At 37.6% G+C, this 19,247-nt stretch overlaps 1 protein-coding gene across 3 annotated transcripts in view; it reads left to right on the forward strand.

Moving 5' to 3' along the window:
* Positions 1–19,247, forward strand: part of kcnab2a (potassium voltage-gated channel subfamily A regulatory beta subunit 2a) — a 140,392-nt gene that overhangs the window by 67,203 nt on the left and 53,942 nt on the right. For 2 of the 3 annotated variants that reach the window (XM_016518385.1, XM_016518386.1), the window contains exon 3: positions 3,191–3,232. The exons of the other annotated variant lie outside the window; for it this stretch is intronic. In XM_016518385.1, the coding sequence (XP_016373871.1) occupies positions 3,191–3,232 (42 nt within the window). The remainder of the gene's footprint in view (positions 1–3,190; positions 3,233–19,247) is intronic. 3 annotated transcript variants of the gene reach the window in all.

Below are 19,247 nucleotides of genomic sequence, written 5' to 3' on the forward strand. Positions count from 1 at the left end.
AATATCGTCTTATATTCGGGACAAGACGGTAAGTTAAAAAGAAAAGTATGTGAAATAGAAATCTTTTGTAACATTATAAATGTTTTTACTGTCACTTTTGATCAGTTTAATCTGTCCATGCTGAAAAGTAGCCTATTAAAACTTTTGAACAGTAATGCAGATTCTTTTGGCTGTAAAGACCAAGGGTTTTTAGTGTTAAGATTTGTTTTTAATTAGCCTAATGATTTTTATTTTTATTTTTTTACTTTTATTTTATTTTTTTACTGGCTCCTGGTCACCCTGCGTTTTTAAAGTCTCTTCTGAGCTGTTTATATTTAAATATCCCTGGGTTAGGTGATATTTGAACAAACATATTTAAATATATTGATATTTAAATAAACAGATTTATTTCTGTACATATGATTAAAAGAGTTATGCTTGTTTTATTAAGGATAATCTGCAAGTCACTGGAGTCTCACACTGTCCCAGAAACTCTGTGTGACTGTGTAGGACGTTCTGAGAAGTGACACGCATATAAATGCAAAACAGACTCACACATGCAGAAATGTGTTATCTAGCTCAAAATTTTAGAGCGCAGCGTGTGAGAGAGCCACACTGCAGTAAGAAATAATATTACATGCATATAAAAAAACAGCAAGAGTTGAACTACTACCAGAGTTAATAGTTGCTGTACATAATGCTGCTGTATTGATACCATGCTTATGTATCAGCCACATTATTTGTTGAATTACAGTGATAATTTAGAGAAGGATGCGTTTGCACTGCTCAAAAATGTGCTTCATCCCTGCTGCAGGCTCTATGTATATGCGATTAATAATGTTCATCTAGCATACTTGGGATTCCCAGTGGAAAGAGCCAGAGTGGTCAAGTGCTTTGCATAATGCCCAGCAGGCCACTTAATCAGAGCCCTGACTTCATTTCACCATTGCTGGAAAGTTCCTGCTGAATTTGCTCTGATCTTCTGTGACTCCTAGTGTTTTCATCGCCCTCGTGTTTTGCCAGCAGTTCTGGTTCTTAACAGCAGATGGCAGTGCAATTCTGTGTCCAGCTCCAGTGTAATTTCAAGCATTCGCTGAACTTTAGAGCTTCTTTCTTTTTAATGTTTGTTAGCTGAAAATAATTGATTTGGCTTTTAGTATATATGTGTTAGATTTGAGACCATCTGTTAGAAAATGGAGCAAAAAATATTGTTTACTCATGTTGCACTATTAGCCTGAATTGTCCTAAATTTAATGCCTTCAATATTTATTTTTTTTTTTATTTTATTTCAAAAACAGCCTTGTGTTTTTGTTTTTATGTGGTATTATTTTGCTTTCTGGACATCAGTGTTACTTTAGTCTCAGTCTCAGCCTCAGACGTCACACCCACAGACCATTGGCTGAACATCTGATGCATATGGCACACAAATTTGGAAACACTTCAGGAGTTTTGAAGTCGTCATCTGATTGGTTGAAATATACAGCATTTCCGGGAGACGTGCGCATCACGTTCTTTAAAGGGGACAATTCCTCCGTGGTCGTGTAAAACAACACCCTTTTTACCTTGTCAAAAACAGCTCTGATCAGAGCGACCCGTTTCGGTGCATGTCTCTTTAAATGCTAATGAGCTCTGCTCACCCCGCCCCTCTCTTACGTGGAAGAAGAAAGGCGATTTGCAAATAATCATTAGAAATATAAAGTGTGAGACGTACTACTTCTGGAGGTGCAGCTGGATCATGAACAGTGGGAACTGATCCATCCTTGAGTTTGAACTTTTTAGCAAAATCTGCCTTGACCTGTCCCTCGTTCAGAAAGCAGTCTGGAGTAAAATGATTCATGCAGACATAAACGCATTTAGGTAGATCGGGGGTCACATTCCCTTCAAAAAACAAAAGTAATCCACTGCGTCTTCAGCGGCTCAGATGTCGGGAGTAAATGATGACTGCTATGTTCATTCTCACATCCAACAACAAAACACCTCAATCGCTTAGGAGCTGATCTTGTCTACACTTGCTGTGGCGTCGAAACAATGGCAGACTGTTCAGCTCACTCAGGGTGGGTCTATGCTAAAACGGCAGTGTCCGTCAACAGTCGTGGGAGTGGCCTGTGCAAAGTGACGTCACTTTGCCCAGAATCTGTGAACGGCTTGATCTGAGAAAGTGCTTATTATTTGTAGGGATTAAAAAAAAAAAGCACTGGGTGGATTTTTATCATTATAGGGTGGTTGTGTACACAGACTGCCAACACACATTTCAGTTCAAACACCATGTAAAAGTGAATTTTGCATCCGATGTCCCCTTTAACGTTCTGCCTGGAAACAAAGTTGCCGTGAAGCCAAACCACCTCACCTCATGGAAGAAGAAAGCCGTCATGTTTACAACTGTGACTATGAGCGTTTATCAGAATCAACTAAACGCTGGATTTTCAAAAGTATGTGAAAGTTCGCGGCATAGAATCTTTAAAATAAGTCCAAGAGTTTTACACACCGGTCTGTTATTGTGGGGACATTTCCACGCCCGTAAACATGACGCGGCACAAAACTAAACGTGATTGGTTGCTTTACCTGTCAGTCATATGGCCTTGGTCATTCAAATCAGCCAAGGTTCCCAGACCTTCTGCTGTCAGTCTGACTAATGTTATTTTAGTATTGTTGAGATACTATACTATTATATACTGATACTGACTAGATACTATTATAGTTTTTCATTAATTTCATTAATTTCTGTTTTCACTTTATTTTTGTAAAAGTTGTAGATTTTCTTTTTTTCATTTTATTAGTGTTAATTTTAAAATGTGTCTGTATAATTTGTATTCCATTTATTTCATTTTTAGTTTAATTTAGTACATAAAGTTAAACTAAATGAAAATGAGAAATAGCAACTAGCTGAAATACAATAGGTTTAATGTGTCAAGTAATGAAACTAATGACCCTGCTGGCCTAATTGCTGTTTCATCTTACTGTCTTTATTATCAGGTTTTCTTATAAATTTCTTTTCTTTCTTTCTTTATTCACATCTTCAGTGTCAAATCTCTTTCTCTGTGCTTATGTTCACTGGTCACTGCTAAAGCTGATACTGCTCTTGTGTAATTCTGTGTGCCCGTGCATGTGTTTGTTTAATGCCCTCTCACTGTTCTTTCCCCTTTCACCTGAAAGACTAAGCTTTCCTCTCTGTCTGTCTCTCTCTCTCTTTCTCTTTTCATGCTGCCCTTAGTGCGAGATATGGGAGCCCAAAACGGCAGCTGCAGTTTTACAGGTACCTCTTTGTTTGCTGATTAATTAGCCATGGCCATCTGATACTGCACTCGTTTTCATTTGTTTTGGAAAGCACTTTCAAGGCATGGGTTCATTCTTAGTTTAGCCGCTCATGACAGCGGTGTGATTGTCATTACACTACTGAAAGCGTAAGGAAATTATATTCATAGTGCATGTGATTACGATGTTGTTTGAATAATAGTGTAAAAATCTTAATGATACAAAGTCAAATTAAGCACACAGATGAATTGTGTAAACAAATACTATGAACAGGGCTCGACAAAGATGGTCCAGTGGTACTGTCAGCCTTTCAGGCTATTTCTGCACTGTGAACGTCACCATAAAACATATTTGCAAATCATATTGATGTGTTTTATGGCTTGCTTTGTTAAAATTGCAAGAATTATTTAAAAGAATTAATTAAAATTGTTTGAAAAATAAATAAGCAAATCGGAATGTGTTAATCCAGGAAATAAAGTTAAAGTGTATGAATTAATGGCTGTAAAGGAAAGCTGAAAGATTTCCAGCTATTATTGCAAATAAAAATATTTGCATTAACGATTTTACATAAATTAATATTTGATAACTATATATATTTTTTATGTCACATTTAAATATGTATATAATACATTTTAATGGTGTTGCCAGTGAAAATATTTATAGGGCAAGTAAAACTGGGCCAACAAGAAAAAAAAAAAGCCTTATTGTTGAACCTTGTATAATTGATCTACCAGATAATACTGCCTGTAAATTGCATTGAATAATTTATATAACATTGTTATAGTTAACTAAAATCATAGAAAGTACATTTTTGTTACTAGAAATACAATAAATGTTAAATAAAATAAATATATATATTTTAAAAAAAAAACTTTATTGAACCTAGTTGCCAAGTAATTTTTCATTTTCATTTAGTTTAACTTGATATACTACAATAATTAAAACTGAAATAAAAATGAATAAAAGCTATAGACATATTTAAAAATTCAGTTATTCACTGAATTGGTTTGCGTGCTGGAAAATATTTTGTTTTTGAGATGATACTTTTGCAGTAGATTGCAAAACTTTTCAGATGAGGAGGTGTATGTATGCCTAAAACTGTCAAGCCTTTATGACATCTGAACAAGCTGTCCGAACACAATAATAGAATGGATTTTTTTGAAGTTGCATCCTCCCTGCCGATGGCACAAGCTCACCCGAAAGCAACTGTTTTATGCAGCAGCTGCTTTTAGCGATCAGATTGAACGCATCCCTTTTACCCTCATCTGCCGTGCACTTTTCTTCCTGTTTTAGTGAGGGATCATATTTTTATGGGTTGAAAAAAAAGAGTTGTTGTGCTGATGGGTTCTTAAAACCCCTGACTCTGTAGCTTTGAGGCTAATGAGCACTCTATTGAATTTTGATTTCACAGCCTTGCACATTTTTGTCCTTTTAAGCTCCAAGTCTTTTAACGTTGCATCACCCAGATCCACTTGACAGGAATCGATCACCGTGTTTCACCCTAACACACAAAGAGTGATGGGGAAGCAAGATTAGCTCATTTCAATCACTGTTGTAGTGTGTTAGGGATTGCTTTTTTGTAGGTTTTATTTGTGTTGTATTTTTATGTTTTGTTATTCTTATTCTTTTGCTATTTGAATGTGTATAGCACTCACTCCTACATGTAAAGCACATAATATGAAGATAATATGGTGTGACGAGTGGGGCGGGGCTGAGAGCCATGGGAACGGAGCGAGGCCGGTGACGTGAGTGATTATGAGCATCACCTGCGCGCCACACTGGTCTCGAGTCCCACAGAGGAGCTCTGGAAGGATAAGAGGAAGAGTGACGATAGTGTAGGATGAGAGAGGACCAGGCCTGGATTTACAGTGGGTACGGAAAGTATTCAGACCCCCTTAAATTTTTTTTATGTTGATGTGTGTGCGGCAGTCGCCTGTGAGGGGCTACTGCGTTTACTTTCATTTTGGTTATTTATTTTATAATTAAAATGTTTAAATGTTCGCCGATTCCCACCTCCTCCTTCCCTGAGATTTTAACTTTGTTAAATATGTTAACTAGTTCTTCCCTGATAACTGAGGTTGCATTGTATTTTAACAGATTCAATAAGTAAACTGGTTGTACCATACTGAGCTTGCTCTGTGGGGTTTTCTTCCTCTGCTTCCTGCAGTCATCTCATAAATGACACACCCCTCACTGCAGCACACACTGGAATAATGCAGTGACTCTCTGCAGTGCTTCTGAGGTCGGAAAAATACCAATTTGAATAAGAAAAAAATTATAACACTTCACAATAAGGTTCGGTTCATTGATATTCACTACATATAGGATATCTTGAAATGAGAATGAGCAACTATTTAACAGTATTTATTAATCTAGGTTAATGTTTATTTGTAAATATTAGTAGTTGATTTAAAAAATGCATTAGTATGTACAAAATAATAAACGCAACTCTTTCCCTGCCAGCTTCTTTTTTTTTTTTTCGCCAGCATTTTTGATCATTTTCACAAACGTTTATTGGCACTCAGAATATTTTGTTGTATGAATATCTGAACATTAGGGATGGGAATCACCAGAGGCCTCACGATACTATATTATCACGATACTTGTGTCATGATTCAATATTATTGCGATATTCTGCGATATATTGCAATTTATTACCCTTTTCCAACTTCAAATTATGTCCCCAAAGGAAAACTTTGACAACATCTGTTTTAACTAAAAAGAAACATTTCTCAGTTTGCTTATCTCACTTCAGTTTTATTGTTGCAGTGTAAAATGGGATTGTCAAGCAGACAAACTGACCAACACTTTCATGAAAACCTGTCATAAATGTTGTATGCACCTGGCAAACTCAACTATTTGTATTACAGTCTAATCTAGTCCACCTTAATTAAATGTAAACAGGTATGCACTGCTGTGCTACTACAGGTATTTTGAACAGTGCAACTTGAAATTGTACTAAAAAGTTGTGCAGACCCTTCAGCAATTGGGGCATTTGAAAGTAAATTACTGTTAAATTAAAATTACTTACATCTATAGGGATGCACCGAAATGAAAATTCTGGGCCAAAATGGAAACCGAAAATGCCTTGTAATGACTGTCAGCGCGTTATTTGAGCGGACTTTGCTTTTCCGGTGAGCATGAGCGGTACACGAGCGGAACGCACATTCATAGATCGGAATATTGAGCGGAGCGTCAAACCGCGCAGTGACGAGGAGCGTGAAACATGCGCGCTGAACACTGCCAGGCGGGGCACGACATATATATTATTATTATTATTATATGTAGCCTATATTTTCGGTGCATCCCTACTTACATTCCCTCCTTGTTTACAAATATGAAGTAAGTCCATACATCCGATTTAAATGCGGACGGGGCTTTTCTGATAACTTTCCGCGATGCCGCCCTCTTTATTTTACTAACTTACTGCATGCTTAAGGTGACCCAGCTGACCTCACCAGAAAAAAACTCAATACCACCATCTAGTGGATTGTAAAGAAATTGATTTTATTATTCTACCAAATAGTATAATAAAAGATCGATACTTGGCATCCGTGTATCGATACAGTATTGCCGCGGAAAATATCGCGATACTACGCTGTATCGATTTTTCCCCCACCCCTACTGAACATGCAATATGTCAAAACAAAGAACAGAGCCTCTGCTTTTAAACAAAAAAACTGTTTTATTCTAAGTTCATACAATCTTTTTTTTTATTTTTTTATCAGCAGTTAAATGTGGGGACGTTTCATGAAACAAGTAACATTTTTTGTAAATGTGTGTTCCGTGTCGGAATGTCTGTTTTTGTTTTGGTCTGTGTGATTCCGCCACTACTAATTTACCCAATAGGATTTCAATACCCCGGGTTGCCAGTTGGCAGAAAACAGTATACTGCAGCTATGGAAGCCAGCAAACGAACTGGGTCAGAGATCCATCTAAAAACTCTACGACCAGAGGAATATGAAAATGCATATAAATCACCTCATCAAATTACAGTGTAAGGCTCAATGCTTTCTATGTAAAATGCATTTTCAATCTCAATCTGGCAACCCGTGTGCGTGTTGAGTCTGTGGAGAAGGGGCGGGAGAAGCAACTCTCTCCAATATTTTGAATTTGGTCTGCAGTACCCATTTCAACCACTAACTGTCGATATTACATACTGCACCTTTAACGATACAAAAACGGTACTAACATTTAAAAAAAAATAAAAGTTAATAAAAACTATATAGACATAAAAAAATTTTTAAAAATTACAAAAACACAACAAATTCACTAAAACTTTAACTAAAAGTAAAACTCATGGCCTACAATATGTTACATTGCATGAACTATCCACCTTTTTCCTGAGTAACCGATGAGAGCCGCCATGATGGATTCTAACTTCCGTTTGGATGCTTTCTCATTCCGGTCTCCATTGAAATCTGTGTTAAAACAGGGTAAAAATATCGACCGAATTAATTAAACTTAAACTTTCTCAATATGACTAAATATAGAAATGTGTACAGGGTTAAGCTGTGCTGTTCTTGGTTGCCACAGTAACGGCAATAAACTTAAGGAATTCCTGTACAGTACTTGTTTTGCACTCCAGTAAATCTGTCCGTGCCTGTATGTCTTGCATGAACAATGACAAGAGAAAACAAACATGGCTTGCAGCGCCTATGTTAAAATACTGCATGTGTGAAATAATAAATAAAATTTTGTGGACAAAATTCCCCAAACTTCGTTAAATTATCAGCTTGGAGAAAACATGTTAATTTGACTAGAAACACCGGAAATTACTGGAAATGTAAATCATCGTTCCAATATGAGTCGGGCGAGACTTCCACGTTCAGGAAAAAGGTGAATATGATAAATGTTAATGAATAGAACCTATCTATAAACAGTTTTTTTTTGTTGTTGTTAAGACGCATTTAGTTAATGAGTCAATATATATTCTAGCTCTTTATGAGTATTGAATCCGGTGATTTCCGCTAAGGGGGGTTCATTGGTTTTAAGGATGAATTTTTTTTAACATTGGCTGTTGAACTTCTCTTTCTGATGTCTTCACTTTCATTTAGTACATTAAAGATGGATGTGCAAGTATCATGTGTGGAGGGTCAAGAGTTGAAGTGTCTAAAGGCTGTCATGTGTGAACGGTGATGATTGTGGTTTGATGGTCATTTACTTCTTGAAAAATGCTTGTCTGTTACTGTGCTAGTGTAGAGATTTGCCATCTTACTGGACACTGGAGTCACTGGAGAGACATTTGGACATTGATGTTTTCATTTTAAATCATAGATGAGTTCTTTTTCTGTAATATGTAATGTTAGACTATTTATGCTTGCCATTTATTTTGCTAAAGTGTGATGATTTTGTCACTAATATGGCTGTTTTGTATGTATGTATGTATGTATGTGTTTTTCTGAAGATCCACATGCTTGCACAGGCCTTATTAGTGCACTAAAATGCCTTTATCTATTATCTCGTGTAGAACAACAATCAAAAGCTTTTAGCGCAAAAGCTTCTGTGAATAATTTAGACCAGATATTATTTGCTGCGGTTAGCAGAAACAAATTGCTCCCCCCTCGAATGACATAAATGGTTTTCCTTCATGGAGTCGAGCCGGGAGGGGAGATGGCTGGAGTTGAAGGCGGGGTGGGAGGATGAGGGCGATGCTCTCTTCTTCACTAATTGGTTTAGACACTGCCATACAAGACACTCCCAGTTTGGGTGGATCGCCTGATAGCTGGCGGCTGCTGAGTTTATAAGGGCAGATTGACATTCATAAGTCTTGTTCATAAGCCAACCTCCAAGACCCCGGGTGAGTTTTTGCGCTGATTTTGTCTTTGGTGCGAGTGCCAACCTGTGTGCATGAGTCAGTCTGTTTTAAGGTGTTATTCTGCACGATGGCCTGGCATGGGTGTACCCCTTTAATTATCATCCCTTACCCTTACCCATTATACATGCTTCAAATGCCTACACCTGTTATTGTAGCACTACAAGTTGTTGTACTTTTGAGATGTAGTCATTTTAGTTCAGGAAATGTTTTATTTTTATTTTGTCGTCACTCATTTGAGTGAAGCTCTTCAGTGCTGGCGTATGGAGGATCAGTACTCTGAAGTAGTTGAGTGGTTTTTGCAGTACATCATTCAGTCAAGATTCACAAGATCAATACAGGCTTATGATAAAGAACCTCCTGCAAAAGTGAACTATGCAGACTGTTTGCAAAGAGGCAAGCCTGGTCTGAATCCTATATACTTTATTGAAATATGCATGAGTTTTATATTTGGACTATAATGTAGAAATGAATACTTTTTTTCTTGGAGTTAAACCAATCACAAGATTTATTTATTTACTTATTTTTTTAATGTGAAATGACTTTCTCCTATCCTAGCTTAAGTTGTTCCCACTGACAGCGATTAAATCTCTGGATGTCACTTGTACAGTGTCTGTACTTTTGACTGTGATCAGGTGTTCCTACTCGACTGCAGTATCTATCAGTGTTTTAGTCTGTCTATTATAGTATTTTTTATTATTATTTTTAGATTTTCAGTTATAATACATTTTTTTAGTGTTTTTGTCATTTTTATTATTTTTTTAGATTTCTATTTGGTTTTACTTTTTATTTTATTTTTTTAGTAATTTTAGTACTTCAGCTTAAAAGTATTTTATTTGAGTTAATTCAACATTTCTAATTTTCATTAGTATTTCATATTTATGTTTTACTTTATTTCAGCCATATTTAAATTAACAAAAACTATTTAGTTTTAGTTAACAATACTGTATCAGTATTAGTTAGGATCACTGTATCTGAGTAACATGAGCTTTACTGTCTTTACTTATATTGGTAGTTGCTGGATAGTTATTTGCATAAAATTCTTAACTTTACAAAACTTTGTGTTGCTCATGATGCCTCAAATCGCTGTCAATGTAAATGTGCCTGTGTAAACTGAAACAGCACTAAAAACCCAAATCCCCTTAAATAACTCATTTTCATTTTTATTAGACTGATCAAAATGACTTTTTTCTTTGTTACAGCTGTTTGCTTTGAATAATTAGTCTAATCATGAAAATGTACCTTGAGATGCGCAATCACAATGGACACTTTTCACATTTCCGCATTTCTCAGAAGCAGAAGTCATCATAGTTGTGTACACTTCTATAATGATGAATGGAAACTGCAACAATTTTTTTTTTGTGTGTGTGTGTGTTCCAGTTTGCGCCGATAGCAAAAGAAAAGATCCACAATAGTGTTTCTATGACTTTATTAAAAAAAGGAAAAATATTGAGTGATTAAGGTGATTCAAATTTGCCTTCTCCACTCATTAACTTCAACTGGTTTTCTGATGGTTTTCTTATATATAAGATTTAGGACGTTATTAACTGTGGAAATGCATCAGTTGTTGAAAAGGGTCCATAAAATAATTGCTGTGGCATTCTGTTCCAAAGAAAATAAGGAAATTTAGCAGGTTTTAATAAAGCACTTTCCCTGGATACACGTGAATGGTGTCACTTCCCTCCCAGACGACCTGCAGTGAATGTCTGTACATTGCATGTGCCGTCTGGACGGATGGGTTCCATGCATGAGCCTGGTGTGTGTATTGTATGCCCTCTGGTGTTTTTTCTTACCTGAGGCTCGCAGCACCTGCCTGAACCCACCTGAGTCTTGCTCCTGTGCCATTGTATCTGTCAGGAAAGGGGCGGGACCATCTCTGATTACAAGACGCATGGCCAGAGTTCTCTGCCACTGATAGCACGGACCTGTTTTGTTCCCTCCTCACCTGTGCTATTTAAGGCGATGCCTCAACCCAGCTCTCGGCTCAGTCCTGGTCCCCATTTCCCAAGCCTGCTTGTGCTTGGTGCGTGTGTGAGTGACTCGTGCCAGAATCAGACAGGTGCGAGAGCATCCTTGAAAGTGTGAGAGCGGGGTGGTCGGGGACGGGGTGCAATCATGTTTGCGGGAGGGTATGCGGGGGGGACCGTTGGGCGCCGGAAATCCACTCTCCCCTCCGAAAACCTACAGATCCACAAACTGGTGGGGGTGAGCGGCGTACGCAAGAGCAGTAGTAGCAGCACCGGAGGCAAGATGCTGTCCATGACCTACAGCGAGAGCATACGGAGCGGCATTAGCCGCTACCACTCGGACCAAGGTCTGAACCAGTCGACGAGGCACACGGACCAGGCCGAACTCCAACGGCTCAGGGAGCAAAGGATCGCTGCCCAGATCAAGAACATGGAAGACTTCCTCAAGATGAACGGCCTGGCACTGGAGGAGTGTGTATCGTACCAGACAGGCATGAAGTACAGGTAAGAAAGAAACAAGGTGGTTGCGTGCACTGGACTTTTAGTGTTTAGGATGTTGTGCATATTGGGCCGCGTTTTTGGATCATAAGTGCACTTGATTTGTTTTAAATGTAAACTTGTCAAAAGCTTGGTGTTCAAGCTACTGGTTGATATGTGGTCACTCCAATATGGAGTTGGAAAAGGAAAGTATCAGATATGAAAGTATCAGATATGAATAGTATCAGATATAAAGGATCCGCGGTATGATGTGGCGGTATTTTTGAAACCGTAGCAGATGGGCACTTGATGGTAGCAATTTCGATTTCGTGCAGAGTCCTGCTGCTCGTGTCCGGTGTAAACAACTGTAGGTTGTTTATGGTTGCCGAGCAATGTTGTAACTTGGTGCATTATATATGTGTGGTCACTGGTATATTTGCAGTTTTATTACTGCAATGTGGATTGAAAATTATTTGTAATGGTTTACTATTTTTTGTTTTCTAATAAAAGTTTAATTACAAAGCATTTTTGTCTTGAATTTCATATAGATTACATATAGATTTTGGCCATGCTGCCTAAATCTGTACACCAACTTTAATGTCCGAATTGAAACTTTCACCATAAAACCAAAGCAGAACTCTGCAGCACTGTGGCTTCAGTGACTGCAGTCCATTTGCCTCCATACAAGCAGCTCAGGGTTTATTTTCATCAACTAGGTCGCTGGCATATTTGCCCAACAATGAGGGAAGGGCATATCAATCTCTGAGGTGAGGAGGAGGAAAAAGTTCCCAGAGAGAGCAGCATCTCGCCATGTGGCAAGATTGTGTTCCGTATTGTGGGATTGATGGATTCTCAGCATCCTTGCTCAGGGTTAGGAAATTGATATGGATCTGTGTCAGCTCCCTGTTGCAGAAAAACCTTTAAGGTTTTGAGTTTTCACTCACACAAAACCATTGACAATCAAAGCTGCGTGCGTCAGGCAAAAACAGACCCGTTTGAAGTAATAGGTTGTTTTGGCATGATATGTAGAGTTATTGTAGTGCAGTGGATGGTGTTGTCGTGCTGGTGTTTAGCTGTCTGGTGTTGTGTATCAGGGACAGCAGTCGGTCAGCGTGTCTATTGTGCTTTACTGTAACGCTCGCTCAGCCGACCGTTAACAGCTGATCTGGTGTCAGTTCTGAGAAGAGGGGCTCACGTTACAAGGCATATGGTGGTTGTCCCATCATATCACAACAATGGATCATAAAGCACCTACTCGTGATGAAAATTAGTACCTGCTGCTATTGATAAAAATCACAATTATCTTGATTGCACTGCCACGGTCAGTCTTGCTGGCAGAAATGCAGTGGCTGTATCGAATGACAGGTTTAGTTTATCAGCATAGTGAAGATTTTGTGCTTCCATAAATCTTCCCTTCAAACTCAAGATGTGAATGATCTTATTAGATGGCCTGTTGTCGCTAACAGTGCAGAGTATCTTCCATCATCCCTTGTTCTTCAATGCAAGCTGCATCCGGGTCAGGCAGAAACATGCATTTCCAATCACACTCATCACTAATTCAAGGATGGAGGGATAGATAGACACTAGCTGCGAAAGAGAATGCCGCTCATGCCTTACTGTGTGTCTCCTTAAGCCAGACAATATGGTACTTGTGTAACAATAGTACTTAAGTAGGTTAACATGGGCAGATCTCTTATCAGTGTGCACAAGACTGGGCTTTGATTGCAGCACACTTCAGTTTGACAGTAGCATGTAAACATTAGTCCCAAATCTGCTTTATTGCACTTGCCAAAAGGCTGAATTTCATATATATAGAGTATGGTTTGTTCATTCCAAAATAGGGCTGGGCAATTTTTTCTGATTTTATTCCGGTTTAATCACGGTTTTGAATAAAAATATTATCAAATGTTAAAATTAGACACATTGACAATACGAGGAAAAGGATCCGAGCACATGACAGTGCACCTAATTAACTATGGGTGTGCCCGAATAATCGAATATTCGATCTGCAATAATTCAAAAAATAAAAACACTGTTTGACTTTTGCTAAAATGTTGCTTTGCTGGCCGTAAATGCAGTGAATCCCTGATAAATCCTGAGCACACAAACTAAAACTCACAGTCATAACTAAGTGCATTACCACACATTACACACGGCGTGAGGAGCTGACTTTTACCCGATGATGTTGATGTACAGGGGTGTTTTTTTTTTCAGCAAGAACATGTGCAAACACGATAACCATATGCTTCGATCTGCAATAATTCAAAAAATAAAAACACTGTTTGACTTTTGCTAAAATGTTGCTTTGCTGGCCGTAAATGCAGTGAATCCCTGATAAATCCTGAGCACACAAACTAAAACTCACAGTCATAACTAAGTGCATTACCACACATTACACACGGCGTGAGGAGCTGACTTTTACCCGATGATGTTGATGTACAGGGGTGTTTTTTTTTTCAGCAAGAACATGTGCAAACACGATAACCATATGCCGACTCGAGTGTATATGTACGTGCTCTATAGCCGTTTTTTTTTTAATTCGCTCTGTGCTTTGCATTAAAAACATTTTTTCTGTACTTTTTTTTTTGTTTGCACACATTTTCACATGAAGAAAAAAAAAAAAAAAAAGAACACAGGATGTAATGTTTAAGGTTGTTGTGAATATAACCTGATGAGCTTGTTCAGAAATGGTGACAAAAATAATGTTTGAATTATTTTATTATTTAAAAAATAACATCTTTCTCATTAAACTTCATTTAAATAAACAAATATTCGAATATTGCTTTTTTTATGAGCTCAAATATTCAAATGCAATATTTTTGAAAAGTGCCCATCCCTATAATTAACTGCACATGTGTGACACATGCTCTCTGTAAAATACTGTAACATAGAACTTAGCTCTAGTTGTAAGCGACTATTCACAGAATAAATTTTTGCGGGGGAAAAATGATTGAATAGAAAACAATAGAAAAGCAGCGCAGTGGAATGAAAAAACCTGTAAAGAACTTCTACTGTATGTCTGATATTTCATGTTTCATGATGGTGACGGGCTGAAAGCTGCATTTTCTTTGTTTTTACAAAACATTTACCATCGTTTTGAATTTGAATGGTCTTGATTTTTAGGTTGACCTATAAAACGGAATGTTTACAGTTTAGCTAAGAAATATATTTTTTGCAAAGATATTGAACAAGTCATTTGTTTTACATTTACACCACGTTGTGCACTTCATGTGTGCTGCAAAACTTTCTTTAACCAGATGGTTAATAAAGAGAATGTTACTTGAATTATGCTGAAGTTACAAAATCGAAATCTTGAATTGGTCAAATGTTCTTATTAATTTGTCAAAATAAATAAATAAATAAGATTTTATTTTGTGGTATCGCCCAGCCCTATCCCAAATCATAGTATATGATTTGTATGTAGTTTTATTTCACCAGTGAAGTACACACTCTTAGTATGTGTTGTTAATATGCAAGTTGAAAGTCACTCTTTCTACTATGTTTTGTCAATTAATTTTATCTTCATTGTGTCCTGCACATTAAAGAGCGCTGCAGATCCGTTGTCTGTAGTCGTGTTGGAGTTGAAGGTGTATAACCTGACTGTTTAAGGTGATAGTAAGAGCACACTCTCCTCTCCTTGACATCTATCCGTCAGGGCAGCACTCAGTAGGATTAAGTTTGAGCCACAAAAGCGATTTCCTTACGCCTGCTGAAAACCACCAACTATCAGCTGATGCGTTTCAAACTCCAATTTCCTTACCAGACATTCATAGTATGTTTTAAGTGCTTTCAATAGAACTACTTCTTTTAGTTCTTTTAATTAATCTTATTTTTTCAGGATAATGTTCACCTTAGATAAGCTATTTTTGACTTGCATTGCTAGAATGTTGCATTAATAAAATAGCAGCTATTGCAATATTTGCAAGTTTGCAAGTTGAATTGTAATTGGCCTTTTCTTTGTTACAGCTGTTAAACCATTTATAGTCACCTATGCACTGGAAAGATAGAATCAGATGACTTAGCCAAACCTAGGTTATCAACACTATTCTTTTGCTGTTTTGCAGGCACTGCTGTTTCCTTCACAAAATTAACATTTAATTGAAATGTACATGACATTATCCAATCTGTGCAACGTAACATCATTCCTATGCACATATTGGTATTTTCTGAGTTTCAGTTACACTGTAGTGAATAGCTAGACATAGCCAGATACAATCTTGTGGTCAGCGCTTAATGGTTTCCCAGCCATTCACTCTTCCATTATGACTCCAAGTAATGACCTTCTGAAATCATTTCCAAATGAAATGAGTCTCGATGTGATGGTTGTAGCATTGGGTGGTTGTAATTACCAGATTTGAACACAAGGTGGAGATCCAGTTCTGTGAAGACTGAAGACATGCCGTCAGACTCTCTCAGACCAAGATCAGCTTTCTCCCATCCATCAGTTCAAGACATTGATGGATGTCATGTGGCGTCTGTGAAGGAGAGCAGGTCAAATTTCTCAGTGTGATTGAATAATAAAAATAAACTATTGAATATTGACATGTTCTTTTGAGAAATGAAGTAAATCAATCCATGACATGCTATTAAAGTAGTCCTGTAATGCCAGGGATTTTTATGACTTACTGGAGCAGCCTGTTGTTTATCAGCAGTGTGAAATCATATAATTCAAAATAATGTTTGTGAAGCTGTTGTGCACTTCTTTTGTCAGCCACCAGATGGTGGTGTGTGTGTGAAGGGCTGATGACTTGATCAGACTTGGGAACAGTTGTGTGAGGATCACATGGGTGCAGATTTATAGAATTGTGTTGTTGTGCAGTTGCTGTGTGGATATTAGTATTAATAGTATACTTATTGATCATTATGCACTCTAGCTGGTTTTTAATGAGCACATGTGCTATGTTATGCTTACTGAGAAATAAATGAATCTGTATTATCTGAGCCAGCAAAATAATCGAACTGGTATTAATGAGTTCTGCATTGTACCCTGTAGTCTTACCCTTTTTTTTTTTGTTTGTTTTTTTTAATTAGTTTAGCTTGCTTCTCTGTGTAAATGGCTCCTTTTTCTTGTGTTCCTCTTCTAAACTTTGTTAAAGCAACAAAATGTTATGTTTTCAGTAGTTAAGGGCTCTTTATTTTTAGCCTGCAAGGTTGAACACTATAGCTGCCATGGCTTCTGTTTTGTGAAGAGGCTCTCTTCATGAAATATAAATGACTGAGATTGTGTTACACTGAATTTCCATCCTCTAACAGTGTTTTGTCATGGAGGATGGCATTTGTGGATGTTTGGCTTTTGGCATTTGGCATTTACTTGGTTAAATCACTAGTTGCATGAATCTGCTTTAAGAAATGAATACATTTATTCAGCAAGGATGCATTCAGTTGATCAAAAGTAAAAGTAAAGACATTTATAATGTTACAAAAGATTCTGATTCTAATAAATGCTGTTCTTTTGAACTTTCTATTCATCAAAGAATCCTGAAAAAAGTATCATGGTTTCCATAGAAATATGAAGCATCACAACTGTTTTCAACACTGATAAAAATAAGAAATGTTTGAGCAGCAAATCAGCATTAGAATGATTTCTGAAGGATCATGTGACACTGAAGACTGGAGTGATGATGCTGAAAATTCAGCTTTGATCACAGGAATAAATTAAATCTTAAAGTATATTAAAGTAGAAAATTGATTAGATCAAATGCTTGGGGAGCATAAGAGGCTTCTTTCAAAAACATTAAAAAATCTTACCAACCCCAAACTTTTTGACAGTCATGTACATTCCTCACTGATGATGGGAAAATAAATACTTTTGAATATGAAGTCGGTATGTGTCTTGAAACCACATACCCTTTTGTAGGGTTTTGTGACACACGTTCACATGCATTATGATTTATATTTGCACTGCTCCTACTCTTGGTAGAGATCCAGTCCACATCTTCATCTCTGTCTCAGGAGTGCTAGTGTAGATGCAAAGAGGCCAGCAAAGACTTTTCTTAGAACTATTTACTCCCTTTTTGTTTTTCTGCCTCTCTAGACATCATTAGATCACCAAGAAACGTTTTACTGAGAAAAATAACACCGCTTCTACACAACGTTTATATGTGAGGAGGGCAGCTTGCATCAGGGCTCTTCAAATCACTTCTCCGGTCCACATGAATATGGCAGCATTACATAAGAGGGCTTCCCCCAGATCTATCATCACTATTATGATCCTGAGATAACCTGACATCTTGCTTATCGAGGGGAACATCAGTGGACAGGTTTTGTCTTCCAGGAGCCCAGAGGGACTCATACTCTTGTCATTTATGTGATTATGTTACACTATTCCTCGTTTAGCAGATGCTTTCTTATCCAAACTGACTTACAGTAGGTTTGTACTTTTAGGGAAACCTGGAGTAAGCTGGCACTATGGTTGTAACCTGAGTCATATTATGAGTCAAGTCTTTCATGTGGAATAATTATGTAATCATCCTAGTACACGTGTGCCAAATGTTTATATATCCCATTGTTCATCTTATTTTGTTCATGTTGCACAGTTAATCTAGGTATTTCTATTTTCTGAAAATGTGAGTGAACCTTTTTCCAACTCAGTGATTCTGTTTTTTATTTTTTTCCTGAAATGTTGGCGTTTTATCTTTCACTTGGATGTTATAAGTTGCACTGAGTAAAAATAAACAAAAACTGTATCCATATTCATTTCAGGCTGCAAAGCAACAAAATATGATTATGTTAAAGGGGGGTGCTTCTTTTCTATGCCCACTGTATGGATGATAGTGATGTAATGCTAGTAGTGATTACCTTTCCTAGAATTTAATGTTTACAGATATTGAAACGGTCAGAAACCATTGTTCGGAAATAAAACGTGATGATGTAACGTTGTTTGAGTGGCTAAGTGTTCCCGAACAAACCCAGAGGGAATTCAGTCTAACTATACCTCTGATCTCCCATTTTCCTCATGCGTGCTTTAGTGGATTTTGAGATTGAGCACTGATTGTCTCCTCACAGCATTGTTCGCTGCGGTGATCCCTCGGTGCCTTGTTACAAGACACAAAAACAATTGATTCGCAAAGCACTCGATTCTCCATTTAGATAGAATGAAAGTACAAGACGTCTATGTATGTGTCTGTGAAGTTCAGGAAGTTTTCGCTGAGCACAGATTTTGCATGTCAGTTTTAGAGTTGTCTGCTAAGAGTCTAGTGTTGTGGGCAGGATTCGGCTGACTGCTGTCAGATTCTCCACCTGTCAGGTGATTGAGTGTGTTTTTGTGTGTTTGAGTGATGCCTTCCGGCTAAATTGTGAAACCCTGCTTCTCCAGAGGACTAGGCTTGCCGCGATAGACGGTGCTGTGTTAAGCCGCAACACCGGTTACGTCACTTGCCCACCGCGGCACTGACCCCCACCGTCGTTTTGAGTGGTCTTTATTATTTGACATTTTTTCAAATATCGGCGTCAGCCGATAAGTTCCTCTGTTTGGCCGATGCGTTCGAGGTTCGTGACTTTTATTTTGACGGCGCTGAGAACGGCAGTGCCTGAGCACACAATGCTCACATTCTCCCTCTTGTTCGCCATCGTCGTTAACAGTTCTGTCTAATACGGATAGAAGTCTGTCTAATAATCCGATAGAACTGTTAAACAAAGGGATTAAAATGTATACAAAAAGTATTATAACGATTGCTTTTATATTATTAGTAATAGAAAGGCAAACATTATAATACTTTCTCGTTTGCCGTCAGCATTCAGCAAATACGCATTTAAAT

Source organism: Sinocyclocheilus rhinocerous, unplaced genomic scaffold, assembly GCF_001515625.1.
Source record: "Sinocyclocheilus rhinocerous isolate Xijiao unplaced genomic scaffold, SAMN03320098_v1.1 scaffold147, whole genome shotgun sequence".
Taxonomy (NCBI): Eukaryota; Metazoa; Chordata; class Actinopteri; order Cypriniformes; family Cyprinidae; genus Sinocyclocheilus; species Sinocyclocheilus rhinocerous.